We start from the raw sequence: 13,660 nt of genomic DNA on the forward strand, positions 1-13,660 counted from the left end.
AGAGACAACGTCTCAAAGTATTTAATTGAAATGAACAAGTAGGTCAGCTGTAGTTCCAGATAAGCTATGAATGGAAATCAGAATAGAATATAACCTGAAGAATTTTAACTAGTACCAAGATCACTTGCTTGCATTTACTGTGGCATGATATACTTTATAGATCCATAAAACACTGGAGTATACCAATGAAGCAGTTAAAAAGCTCTAGTTCATTAACAACACTATGCACAAAGAGCATTCATAGTGAATTATATGGTTTAAACCAGTATGCTAGCTTTTTAGCTGTTTGCTTGCTTCTTAATTCCTTTCCAATTCAACTGAATTCAGCGTAGCTCAACTACGTAGCATTCATTTTAGATGTAAAGTCTCAAAAAACTTTTGTTTGAAATCATTCTACCTCAGAAATTCAGTTACCTCCAGAGATGTACAAAGCACGTTGAGCTTACTGAATCAGAAGCAGGTCCATGGATAATAGTGCCCCTAAAGATTTCTTATGCAAAGTGAATAAGCCATCAGAGCCTGAGACAGGAAGATTGTTCTGCTGCACAGTGAAAATTGCACACGCTAAGCAGAGTTGTGTTCTCATCCATGAATATCTTAACCATACTCTTGGCACAAGCAAAGTTGACGTGAATGCTCTTAGCCTCTGCCACTGAAAATACAGGATGTCATAAAGCCATCTCTTACAAAGAGAAGCCTTCCACATGCAGATGTACCTCACAGAAGTAAAAACAAAGCACTGTAAGAAAGACAATATCAACAAGCAGCAATGCTCACGTTCGAGTCATTTCTATGGTTAAAAAAATAATTTGACTGCTGACTTTGCCCCCAAAACATGCATGCACAAAAGGACTTAAATGAAGGTGGCTATAAATTACAGATCACTGAGCAATTAAAAAGCCAACACTAGGAAAAGGAACAGTTTCCTTCCCTGCAGATTCTGTAAATCAAGGATTAATGCAATTATCAATATCGCACAGAACATCTCCTTGGAAACAGCTAAATATAGTACCGTGGAGCACTGCACCATCTCACAGCTATGCCAAGTAACTGACAAACAATACAAAATCAGAGGTTCTCTCCTCTTACTTTTATTGCTTTTGGAAAGTAATTCACTTGACCACTGTTACCATCTTCGTAATAACAGATCACAGTGCTCTAAAAGGTAGGCTTGAGAGAAGTGGCACTCGGTGGTCACACGCACAACTACACACTAAAATCTCATCTGACCCTTTTGATACGTGATTAGATCAGTAATTTTTTTCCCATCTCCTATTAAAACATTCTCTAATACTCACTGCTCCTCACCTTAAAAAAAACAACACATGGTGGACAAAACACACATCACCACTTAGAAATCTGCTTTCCTCCCGGGTGCAATGCCAGATCTACGCTGGTCCTTCCACAATGTCACTTGCGCCAGCACACCCAAGCCAGTCAGTGCTTTCTGACTATGAGCATAGGAACGAATTTGAGCACTTACAGCACCAACTGCATTAAAAGCGCACGTTCTTCATATATATGTGGGACTTGGCTGCTCAGCACAGGGAATACACAGCTACATTTGAAAGCTGCACCCAAACTTGGGAAATGCTCGACAGAACCACTCCGGCAAGGTCACTGCTACGCACTCATTTGTCTCTCCACAGAAATACATTTTTAAAACATCCTGAATGCACATTGAGTGGAAATTTGCACAACAGAGGTCATTTTCACACCAGTGAACAGCACAGAGCAGGTTTGGAGATGATGATCTTACTGGAAAAGCTGAGAAATCTACAGAGACAATCCTCATCCAAGATAAGGAACGCTTGAAACACCAGCCCTACTGACTTCATTGCTCATGACCTATTTAGAACTGGCCTTTAAGTGCTATTAACTGATTCACTGTTGCATAAGGTCAGGTTGCATGCAATGTAACAAAAGAATTTTTCCTATGAGAACTACAGCATGGTTGTGGTACTCCTGATGCAGAAACCCTAAAAATCAGGGGATACTGGATGAAAAGCTTTACCTGCATTACCACTTGGATAATTAACAGTTGGACTTGATGATCCTTATGGGTCCTTTCCAACTCAGAATATTCTATGATTCTATGACTTTCTTTCATTTTATTAAAAATACTACAAAAGAGTTTATGTTTATCCCAGTCAAGTATTCAATTCTAAGAACTGTTTTGAAGCAAGGAGGCTTCAAGAGACTAAGCTTAAAAAATAGGAATTAAAAAAAAAGTTTTGAATCCTGGGATTCCTTCTCAGACAGTCAAGAAGATTGTGAGCTAGAGTCTCAACAGCACAGACGACCAAGGTATGGCCACATTTGCTGGGGAAACATAGGCAAACAGAAGTCCTGAGCAATTGAGGAGTTTAAGGGCTGTCACACTGGGAAGCAGATTCATTCAACTCTCCTCGCCTGAAAGCCTCTTCTTTGATATCTCCTCTTGCTCGCAAATCCAGCTTCACAAACTGGAAGGGAATGGGACCATTAGCCACAGAACTGTTACAGCCATACAAATGTCAGCGAGTGTCTCGCAGTCACTTTGACTATTTGCCCAGAAAAGGTGTTGTCTAAGCGTGTCTCAGCGGCTCTGGCAAGAAAACCTTATTTGGCTTTGCAGCTTACTCAGCTCCCTGGAAAGCAGCTATGCAAGCAATGCAGTCCTGCTTCAAAACCAGTATTTCTGCTGCAGCTTCACCAACATCTTCATATTCCTGTATTACGTGCTTCAGGCTGTTACTTAACTTCCAGACTGTACAAGTTTTCATTGTGTTTTCAAAAAAGGTGAAGTCTGCAGAGTACCTCATGCATCGTTCTGTATTTGCACTGGGAGCGTGACCCATTGGCGAGACGTAGTAGCTGACTATCATCCCCTAAAAGCAAATGCACAGGATGTCAAAGCATACATATTAGAAGTCACAGCCTAAATGCACTAGCCTCTAAAGCACACAATGTATTTGTGAGAGAAATACATAACGTGTTCCTGCACATGTATGCATTTCTTTAACAGAAAGTCACAATACAAAAGCAGCAGAAAGATAACTATTCTGGATTAATTTACATTTAATTTGAATGGATTCTTGGAGTGTGTGCTGCTCAAATTAATACTGTTGGAATCTTCTATTCAAATTCAGAATTAAAAGAAATAAAGCAGCTTTAGAAAATACAACCTCTTCGCTCAGTATGCTGCATTTCCAGCTTTGATGGACTGGTCATCAGTTTACTGTGATCATATCAGCCCAGAGAGGAAAAAATTGCAAGTGACTTGTCCTTGGGACACATTTTGCACGATGTCATTTCCGTGTCCCCACCCACTCATTTTTCAGCAAAAGATTTAAGTAGCTGCAGGGCAGGCTACCCGTTCCTTGGTGAGGGAAGTAGGTCAGACTGAACTCCTCGAATGCTCTGCCTCAGGAACAAAGATCTTGACCCACTACATTCCCACAGGCTGCTCACATACAAGCACGGCATCAGTCACAACTTCCCCAACTTACACTCCTTTAAGATCCTCTGCCATTCAAAAGATGTGAAACCTTTTGTATTGCTTTTTGCAAATTTTAAGATGACAAATTCCAAGTGGCAGGCATTAATTTTTGATGTACATTTTCTTTTTTAACCACGAGGAAAAATAACTGTATTTAACTAAAACCATAGTTCTTAAGTGATCTGATTATAAAGGTTTACAGATTTGGATGCTGAATTACAATCATCCATATTCTGAAGAAATTAGGATCGTAACCTAAACCTGCTTGGCAAGCAAGAGGTGAAGAGAATTAAGGCCTGATCTGAAGTAACGCGAGAAGACAGCTTGGTCTTCTGACAATACAGTACAACAATTCAAAAAAAAAAAAGACCATCATCAAATGCAGTCCTTTAGCTTCAGCTTCTCTGCCAAAAAGCTCACAGTTAAATAAATTAAAGCATTATTCAAGTATTAGGGAGAGAGCAACCTACACATTTTTGCTGTTTACTTTGGAAGGAACCAATATAATAACAGTGCTGGCAATGAAATCCCTAAATATAGCTGGTGAGAGCGGGAGGTTGAATACCCACTGTTTGTAATGCTTCCTAGCACGCTTCCTCTGGCTGTTCCTATGAATTTTATTTGATCAATTGATTTAACTTTGCAAGGGAACTGTTCCTGGCTCCAGTTTCGTGAAGAGCAGCAAGCATACTTTCTCCTCTCCCAGGCTATTTATACAGGGTGACAATGCACATCTGCATCTCGTAAACCCTTACATACGGGCATCCAGCAGCAGTCATTTAAAATTACTGGGGTTCAAAGGGTCTGTGGAAGCAAGCAATTTAAACAGATAAGGAATATATTTTTCAGCTTCAAATACCACTTCTAGTTGTAAGCCACCTATTAGCAGTCATCTGCTTCCCCCTGCAGTTTTGTGAAGTTATTGCTGTATCACATGCGTTTAAGGAACTTCAATTTAAGGTTGTAGTCACTCAAATCTCTCAAAACTGGTTAGAGTTGTCACTTGAAAACTGTGCCAAATCTGTCCTCTCCGCTCAAGAGGTAGAGTAATTGGTATTGCTAGACTGCCCAATTCCTGCTCATTATAACTTTGTGGTAAAGATGGATTTAGTCTTTCTGTTGCCAATCACTACCTTCTCCTGAAACTGTAAGCAGCACTTACAGAAACAATAGGGCACATCCACCAGCAGCAGTCACTTTAAGTTAGTGTGCCAGACTGAAACCTGTGCCTATTCCTGAGTGCCAGCCTGTCATTCCTGCTCCAGAGGCAACAGCCTCCGGTAGAAAAGCAAAGCTGACCACTTAATCAATCACCACGAGTGAAAACCTTCAGTCATGCACAAGCCTCTCAGTTTTCTAAACCAAAGGTCTCGATTCGACAGTATCAGCAACTTCCAGAGAAATGCAAAATGGAATATAAGCATAACAACAGCAGCACTGCAAGAAAACCAAAGGTATAATTTTTCACTCTATTAAATTGCCAGAGACTTTTTTTTAAAGTTTATAAATGCAACTGAAACTCTGAATCTCATAGGGAGACTATAACTGCAGACTTTACCCAGGTTCTTCTCACCAGCACTTGGAATTAACTACTCTAGCAGATACAGACAGACTTTTCAGATGTGCTTTAACTCAGAAAATAAAACAGGATGTTTTGTTCTATTTTTAAAACCATCAGACAGGGCCATTTTAGTCCAGCAATTTTTTACTCTGATTTGACCAAAGCAACAACATATCTAGTGTTACTGCTGTACTGCATATAGGATTCAGGTTACTAAAGTAGGTCATTTTAATAGGGGAATCACCTTTAATTATATTTCCACACAATTGCATTGTGACCCCTTCAAAACCCAATTGTCTTGCAAGTTTTATTGCTATGCAAGATAATTTTGAATGCTGATTAGAAGTGTTAACAAGTGCTGTACAGTCAGCTGCATTGTCTCATTAATTATCTGGCTTTGGTCCAACCACCTCATTCTTCCTGAAAAGTTCTAAGACCATCTCTAAGTGACCAACACCTGAGGTCTGCTCCAAATTTTGACGTACTTCTTTGCATCTTCTCTTCCACTTTGTACCTTACCTTGTATTTTGTAACTACTGCAGATGAAACAGCTGAACTTCCACAGCCAAGGTTACTATACCATATTGGGCAGATACCTGGAACTAGGAAAACATCGAATACTGAAACAAAGGACTTTACTCGAGAAGTTATCTCAGAAATCCCAGATCAGTTCTTCAGCCCCTGAAAAAGCAAATTCTATACAGAAGCTATAACTTATGGAAGAACAATGGGATCAACCTGAGGCATGGGGAAGGAAAGGGTGAAGAGGCGAGCAGTTTAAAGGAAGTTTCTTGATGAGGACAGAGATCTTCTCTAACACATCCTAGAATTTCTGGGGAAAAAAAAAGATTTACTGTTTAGACCAGAACTGAATATATCTCATGTATAACTCAAAAAAATATTTCTCAAAGGTTGGTTTTACTTAATTCTCACAGAGTTGCTAACAACACTAATGAAGAAACTCCTCTACTAGAGCTGTGCTCCTCATCTTGCTGACTTTTCCTGAAGTTAAAATAGCAGATGAGCATGGTAACAGACAGCTGTAGCTCTAATGCACACGCAACAGCCCAAAGAAGACGAGTGCTTTTGAGGAATATTACATATTTATTGCAGGCCTTACAGCAGCTAGAAAGGAATGTTCTATATCCATGAGAGCTTCCTAGGCCAGGTGCTTAAGTCTTTGCCAGACAAGGCCTGAAAAACAAGCAACATCTGTCATGACGGAAGAGCGTGAGGGATTCAGAACGCTGCTGCTGGATAAACTCATAATTAATGGGTGTCCCTCCAGAAGAGGACCAGGTCAGACTGAAAAAATTACCAAGTAACAGCTGCTGGGTGTCCTCTGATTAATTCTGCAGACTAGACCAACGTCAAAGCCATCAATGTCAGTGACAACTAACCAGAAAATCTGTCCGTAATGCATCAAAAGCAATTTACTGCTCAGTGCCTCTGCTGAGATAGCAATAAGCATACTTAAAAAATCTTATAAAAGAGAATTTCGTTTCAGGCTGTATAATTCTTAAAAAGCTCAGACTTCCAAGTCCAAGCAAGTAACCCGACTCTGTTCTAAGCTACTTCTGCTTTTTAAGAATTTTTCTTGCAGGTTCATGTCTTAATAAACTCTTTCCTTCCCGTTTTTATTTTACTTCATTGTGCAGAAGAAACTTCTTATGTCATCCTACTGCTTCCCTGGAAATAATTCTTATTACTTAAAATCAGAATTCTCACTATAAAGGGCTCCTGAAACATAATTCAGAGAAAATACACAGCCACTTGCTCCTTCCCTTTCATCTCCTCAGCAGCTTCTGCGTAAGTGAGAATTTTTACTCGGAGCTGCTACTGTGCTACACAAAGGACGTGCATAAACACACAGTGCAAGGACTAAAATCTGTTCCCGCATCTCCAGAATAAATTAGTCTTTTTCTACAGCCTAGTTATACGACAACACTGCTCAGGAGTACCAATTTATTAAAACCGCTCAAAAACAGTGTATTTAGTTAAGAAACTACAAAGGTTTATATACTCCATAATTTGATTTGAGCAGGGCTAACATCCAGCTCTTGTTACAAGTATTTTGAGTATATAATTTATGGTTGGTGTTGCAACCACCGTTAACACAACTTCCTCTTGGTTGGGCAAGTAGTCTAATCAAAGAAAAATCCATCTACTCTGTACGTAAATGCCATCATGAGACTTCAGTTTGATGCCTACTCTCAGCAGCGTTGCCTGTGATCTAAAAATACAGGCTTTTTTCCCCCCATCTGAATCAGTCCCCGTAACTGGTTCACTGCACATTCACAGGGAGAGGTGTGCTGGCACAGTGAGGGAGGCAGCAGGGGTTCAGAATAACTGATCAAGGACTGCTGAAGCAGCAAACAGAGAACTGCTGCTGAGCATATAGTCACAACCTAGGAATACTATCAAATAAACAGGTTCTGAATATTTCTGCCTCATTTTCTTCAGCTGCAAGAAAATCATATTGCCCTTCTTCTCAAGAAAATCCTTTTGAGTAATTTGTGATTAAAAATATTTTAAAAAAATTGAATAAATGGATGTGCAACAGCTGCCTGAGGACCATAACAGAAGTATTTTTTTTCTTAGAACCGGCATCATTTAACAGATTTTCCTTGTAACAAAAATATACAAGGTTTCACTTTCTAAAATAATTTTAAACAACAGTTCTAAGTATTATAAAGAAAATGAAGAGTGGGAATTCAGGAAATAATCCATCCCCATGTTTTTTCTAACCAGAAAATATACAGTGATGTCAAGTAAGAGCGTGCTAAGAGATTACTTCAGTAGTCATAACACCTGCTGCAAGCTTCTAATTTATCTCTCATTTCTGGATTTCTCAAGCTGTACTTGTAACAGATACCAACAATATATTGTTGCAGAAAAAAAAAGATGTATTTTAAAGACTGCTTACACACTTAGAAAGCTCTCTAAGGAACATAAAGTTCACACTACAAACATTGCTAATCTAATAGCTATGGTGATGCTACAAGATGGATTCTCTCCAATTCATTAAGTGTAATTGTAAACCAAGCTGAAGGGCATAACCTCTCACTGCCACTGAAAATAAAAATTAGAAAGATATCTCATCTTGCAGAAAGATATCTGCAGCTGCCAATTCTTTCTCTAAAAAAATCTCTCCAGCTTTAAACGATTATTATTTTGTACTTCCACAGCATCTTCCAATGGAGAATGGAAGAAAGCAGAATGTAAGTATCCAACATTCTTTTGCTCACGTTACAGAGGGCAAAAGTTATTGTGAGAAATTAAATGATTACCTAACGATACAACAAAAACAAGAGAAGCACAAAAGCTATGACACCACACTTCCAGGCCTGTTTCTCTTTCTGGTGCTTAAAACTCTGACATCATTTTCACCCTGAAAGTTTAGCATTTTGTCTGTGAATCTCTCAAACTGCCTTCAAGCCTCATCGTTACTCATGCTCACAATAACCCTTGCCACACCAGCAGTCAATACAGGTAAGAAAAAGGGACTTTTTAATCTAAACCGGAAAACATGCAAGGGCAACATGATAGACTGCATCTGGAGAGTGTCTGCTGATGGTGTTCTCCCTTCCTGATCCTCCATACAAGAAAAAAAACATTGACTTCCTGGATGGAGTCCAGTACAAGGCCCCCAGGACAGTCAGGACACCGGAGACACTACCAAAGCAGCCTGCCTATGAGAACTGAGTCCATCCAGGCTTAGGAAAAGGTGTCGCAGGGGGACCTGGCTACTAGAGAAAATGGGGACAGACTCCTGGAGGCATGCAGAAAAAAACACGTCCAGGGGTCACAAGCTGCAAAAAAGGAAATTCTAATTAGATACAAAGAAAAAAATATTCCACCATGAGGGCTGTTAAACACTGGAACAGAGGTCTGTAGAGCCTGTGCAATCTCCAGGCTGGGAGATGTCAGCACAGTTCTGTGCAGCCTGATCGAGCTGATCCAACTTTCAGCAGGGGTTTCCACTAGATAATCTTTACAGGCCCTTTTGAGGCAAAGCATGTACCAGAAAACTTCGAGATTTTTTTTCAATTCTTCATTGTTAAATCTCAAAGCATTACACCCAGTGAGCATTATTATGCCCATTTTACAGATGTCAGAACAGAGGGAGAGACATAGAGAGATGAAGTAATTTCCACAAGGTCAACCAGAAGACATGTATTATTCTCAGTTTCATTCTTATTTCAAAAAGATTGCGTTCTACGTTCCTCTCCTCCATGAGTTCCATAGTTTTCCCACCCCACAGAACGTTTACATTGACATTACTAACCGTGCCACTGATGGTGAAGATAAAAGGCAAGTTTTCAATGTATTTGGGTCAGAAAGCCCACCCTATCAGCGAGTGAGCTATCTGAGCCACAGCTCGATTAAATTTCTCTATACTTGCTTGTAAAAAAGAATTTAGTTTTTGGTTGCCTGTGTGATCTTAGCTCTGCATATTTCTGCTCACCATTCCCTATTTACACTAGCTGACAGTAAGACCATGGTATAGTCAAGTTACTGCCTAGCCCCTCCCTCTTTCCAAGCTTTTTTGGAGGCAACGTACAGACATCTGTAATTTACTTACACAACATAGACAGGGCTAGTCAACAGTTAAGAGTGGCACAGCTTTATCAAGTGAGTAGAATAAGAAAGGACCAGCCTTCCTGTACAAAAAAAAGTACTAAGCCCCTACGCATTCACTGACACATTCAGATTTTATGCACTTAGAAGAGTTATGACACTTCATTTCTTCTTTTCCTCATTTTGATAGCCCATGTCCATTACCATCGGTAATGATGATTTAGGAGTTTCTGAAATAAGCCATTCAGCACGCTATCTTCCCCTGTGAAGTAATGCTTTCTGGAGATGGAGCCCACCCTCTCTTGTCAGCTGTCATTCGTTGCTCAACTCTCTCTGTCCCGCATTATGATCAGTTATGCAATGCTACCTATGATCTGAGCTGTGCACCTACTTCCAGCAGGGACTCTACCCCTCTTATAGGGATAAGATCACAGAATGGTTTGGGGTGGAAGTGACCTTGAAGAGCACCAAGTTCCAACCCTCTTGCCATGGCAGGGACACCCCCCACCACACCAGGTTGCCCCAAGGCCCCATCCAGCCTGGCCTTGAGCACTGCCAGGAACAGGGCAGCCACAGCTTCTCTGGGCAGCGTGGATCAGGACCTCAGCACCCTCACAGAAAAGTATTCCTTCCTCATGTCTAGCTTAAACCTACCCTCTTTTAGTTCTAAGCCTTTACCCCTTGTTTTATCCCTACGTTCTCTGATAAAGTTCCTCTCCAGCTTCCCTGTAGGCCCCCTTTAGGTACTCTCTCCCTAGAGGCTTTACATTCACACCTACAGGACTATAAAATGAAGTTTGCTGAAGTCTTCCCCTCATCTGAGATTACAATAGGTCAAAACTCCACCTTTTCCCCAATTGCCAATAAATATACTAGTATTATTCATCAATATTTCAGTTTTTAGTACAATTAACTGTACATCTGGGTAATGCAATCAGGTTTTAAGAGGCTGGATCAGCTCTTTGAAATGTTATTTGTTCAAAATGCCAAGCTATAAAAACTTGGTTCCTCCTAGTTTATCAGCAGTAGAGTGCTCAAAAACTGGAAGAAACACAATAGACAAGTGTTTTACAGGACTTGTATGTCAGCACCTAGGTTTTGGTTTAGTATTTTTACTTCCCCACTGTTCACAAATTCAAGTTGCAAGAAGTTTTTTTAATTATATGATGACCATAATACCCTAGAACCTTGAAAGCTAATGTCTGTCAAGTGACACCACTGACTAATGGTCACAACAACTGGTTCACACCGACTTACTGTGGCATAGACACTTTTAGAGGCTGCTGAACAAACCCTCAGGCCTATTTCATTATTCCTCACAAGCTCACACAGCTTGTTACCCAAACATTTTGCCCAACATTGAAAACAAACAAAAACCAAACGTTAAAGCATTTTGTTTAAAGCCTCAGTCATCTATAGGGATAAATTTCAACGTTAATCCCAAAACACTAATACATCAGCTAGCCTTTCAGATATCAAAAGTATCCTGAATACCCCCCTGAGTTTTTGGAAAGCATTCTGCAGATAATCTGGGGAAAACAAATAATGCACACAAACTCAACAACGTGAAACAGGGAAAATTTTGTTTCTTATAATCTGTCTTAAGTCACAGCAACCTTACACACTGGTGAAAGCAGATAAAAACCTGAGACAGAGTGTGATGATTAGCAACAGTAAGCAAAGCTAACAAAATAATAGGTACCAAGAAGAAATTGGGAACAGTAACATTAGTCACATAAAAGAGTTTTAAAGGTCTGTTTTCATGCTGGTCACAGACCATTCAGAGAAGTGACACTGAAAGTGGGTACTTTGAATTACCTGTTTTTCTTCCTCTGGCATATCTTTTTCTAGTTCCAGTAAGTATTCTTCATCTAGTTCTGTCTGCTTCCTTGTGCTATTTTCGTCATTCTGTATATTCCCTTCGTCATCCAGTATAGGTTCTTTCACCTCAAAGGAGTCATGACAGTCATGGAAACACTCATCTGCTATCGTGGGATCTTTGGCTGAAGATGCTGCATAGCCACTTCCCATATTTTGGGGATTGTGGACATCTTTAGGGCCAGAAGCCAACGAGCTGGTGCTCTGCGATGCCTTCTGATCAGAAAGCTTTAAGTGACCAAGTAATTCTTCAGGTGGGCTTCCATCTTTAAACTCTTCCATGTCGGAGTCCTTGGAAAGGTGCGATTTTTAGAAACGAGAAAGAAATCACCCGAAATAAGCCCAATACAGCAAACAAGTACCTAAAATGCTTATAAATACACCTAATTAACCGAGCTATTAACAGGTGACATCACCCGAAGGAACCCATAGCCCCTCCAGGGGAGGAGGGCACCAGCAGACACCCCTCCCAGCCGCCACACAGCTGAGGGGGGCACCGCGCTGCCGCCACGCCCCCGTCAAGCCCCAAGCCCCAAGCCCCAAGCCCCGGCCCCGACCGTCCTGCAGCGGGGCCCCACCGCCTCCACCTGCAGCCCCGGGGCCCTGTCGTCCCCGCGGGCCCCCCAGGCTGCGTGCAGCGGGTCCCCCGCCGCCCCCCAGCCCCCCCGGTACGGCCTCCACCGGGCCCGGCCACCCCTAGGCCCCGACCTGCGCCTTCTCTTCCGCCTTCCTCCGCGCCCGCCTCACCTCGCGGGTCGCTTCTTGTTTCCGGGCCAGCCAATAGAAAGGGGGCGTTGCGCGCGGGGCTTGCTGGGGTTTGTAGTCGCTACGCGTTGCCGGGGTTTCGGCTTCTGAGGGTTGCTGGGATTTGTAGTTCTCGGGACGTAGAGGGCGGTGCCGGCCCGCGGGCCCGCCTGCGGGAGCGGAGGGGAGGGGAGAGGGGAGGGGGGGGGGCGTTATAGGCCTGAGGGCCCTGAGCAGCGCCGTGTAGAGCCTGAGTCAGAGCCCCATCAGAGCCCCGGCTGTGGTGAGGCCACAAATAAGGCCTGGGGGAGGGCTGGAGGAGGCACGTTGGGGTGAGACGCCCTCCCCTGAAAAATAAAGGTGAGGGAAATAGGGAGGGCCCGGTGGGTGAGGAGGAAGAGGGCCCCGGGTACTGGCCCCAAGGATACTGGTCCTATTGCCTGTTCCTTTAGTGACAACAGCTATATGGCTTGTCACGGCTGTACCGCTTACAGGGCACCCTGAACTGGTTGGCTGTGTGACGAACTTCAGGTTTATTTATCTTTTATTCCAGTAGCATGTGAAAACCAAATTCTGTGTAACTAAGTACTGGAATAAAGCCCCCTGTCACTTTGCTTTGCATCCAGTCATTCCGTACCACACAAATGTTGCACCTCAAACTTAGAAACAAAACTGAATTTTCCACAAGTTTTGACCTAGTGGAAAGTATGCGAGGCAGCGCCTTTTTATGGAAAATCGCTGTGCCAAGCCATGGGGCAGTCAGTACGTATTCTTATGAGGCTTTCATTGCTCTAAACAGTTTTTCAGGAAGTTTTTCAACAACTAAAAGATCTCTGCAACATAGAGAGATACGTTCCAGATTCATGTTGGGTAGAATTTGTCCTGATCAGCAGGATGTGATTGAGGATGATCCTCAGTGAATATGGGTTCTTAAAAACAGTAATTGGTCTTTTATGAGGAAGGGGATTCCCTTTCTTTGCCTTTGTATCATGGCAAAATATGCTGAGACTATTAAAGCTGTGCCAGCTCTTTATGTTACCACACACAGTTGTTAAAAACACCAAGAAAATATTAAATCTCTAGATCTCCACTGGTGGACTGAAGTGTATCTAGCACATGTGAGCGTCCTGGGGAGGAGATGGGTCCTTAAAAATATTTTGAGACCTGTCCTGTCTTCTAGACTTCTAAATGATATCACCATACTTTGATTCAAGTCTGAAGGGCCTGTGGGTTGTTCAGCATATCAAAGTTAAAGTAAAAATTGAAGATCTAGATGCTAGATTCATCTTTGGTCTTAACTGGTTTGATTTGGGTTTCTAGATGAACATTTCTAGTAACTGAGTGTGTTGGTATCAGTAATGGATGCGGGCATTAAATTATATTGAAGCACTTTGCAGTAAGTTGGCAAGAACATG

At 41.8% G+C, this 13,660-nt stretch overlaps 1 protein-coding gene and 1 long non-coding RNA gene across 6 annotated transcripts in view; one reads left to right on the top strand and one right to left on the bottom strand.

Annotated features, from left to right (window-relative positions):
• The window catches only part of TTC1 (tetratricopeptide repeat domain 1), a 33,056-nt gene extending 20,768 nt beyond the window's left edge, over positions 1-12,288 (bottom strand). Inside the window, exons 1-2 of one of the 2 annotated variants that reach the window (XM_035563917.2) lie at positions 12,210-12,288; positions 11,442-11,792 (exon numbers count right to left, since the gene is read on the bottom strand). In XM_035563917.2, coding sequence (XP_035419810.1) covers positions 11,442-11,783 — 342 coding nt within the window. In that variant the 5' untranslated portion in view covers positions 11,784-11,792; positions 12,210-12,288. The remainder of the gene's footprint in view (positions 1-11,441; positions 11,793-12,209) is intronic. The other variant, XM_050713560.1, reaches the window with a different exon arrangement.
• A 188-nt stretch (positions 12,289-12,476) lies between these two features.
• The window catches only part of LOC118256752 (uncharacterized), a 171,381-nt gene continuing 170,197 nt past the window's right edge, over positions 12,477-13,660 (top strand). For 3 of the 4 annotated variants that reach the window (XR_004781318.2, XR_004781316.2, XR_004781315.2), the window contains exon 1: positions 12,483-12,605. This is a non-coding gene — a long non-coding RNA (uncharacterized LOC118256752). Of the gene's footprint in view, positions 12,606-13,660 lie in introns of all 4 variants that reach the window. The other variant, XR_004781317.2, reaches the window with a different exon arrangement.

The sequence above is a fragment of the Cygnus atratus genome, chromosome 14, assembly GCF_013377495.2.
Source record: "Cygnus atratus isolate AKBS03 ecotype Queensland, Australia chromosome 14, CAtr_DNAZoo_HiC_assembly, whole genome shotgun sequence".
NCBI lineage: Eukaryota > Metazoa > Chordata > Aves > Anseriformes > Anatidae > Cygnus > Cygnus atratus.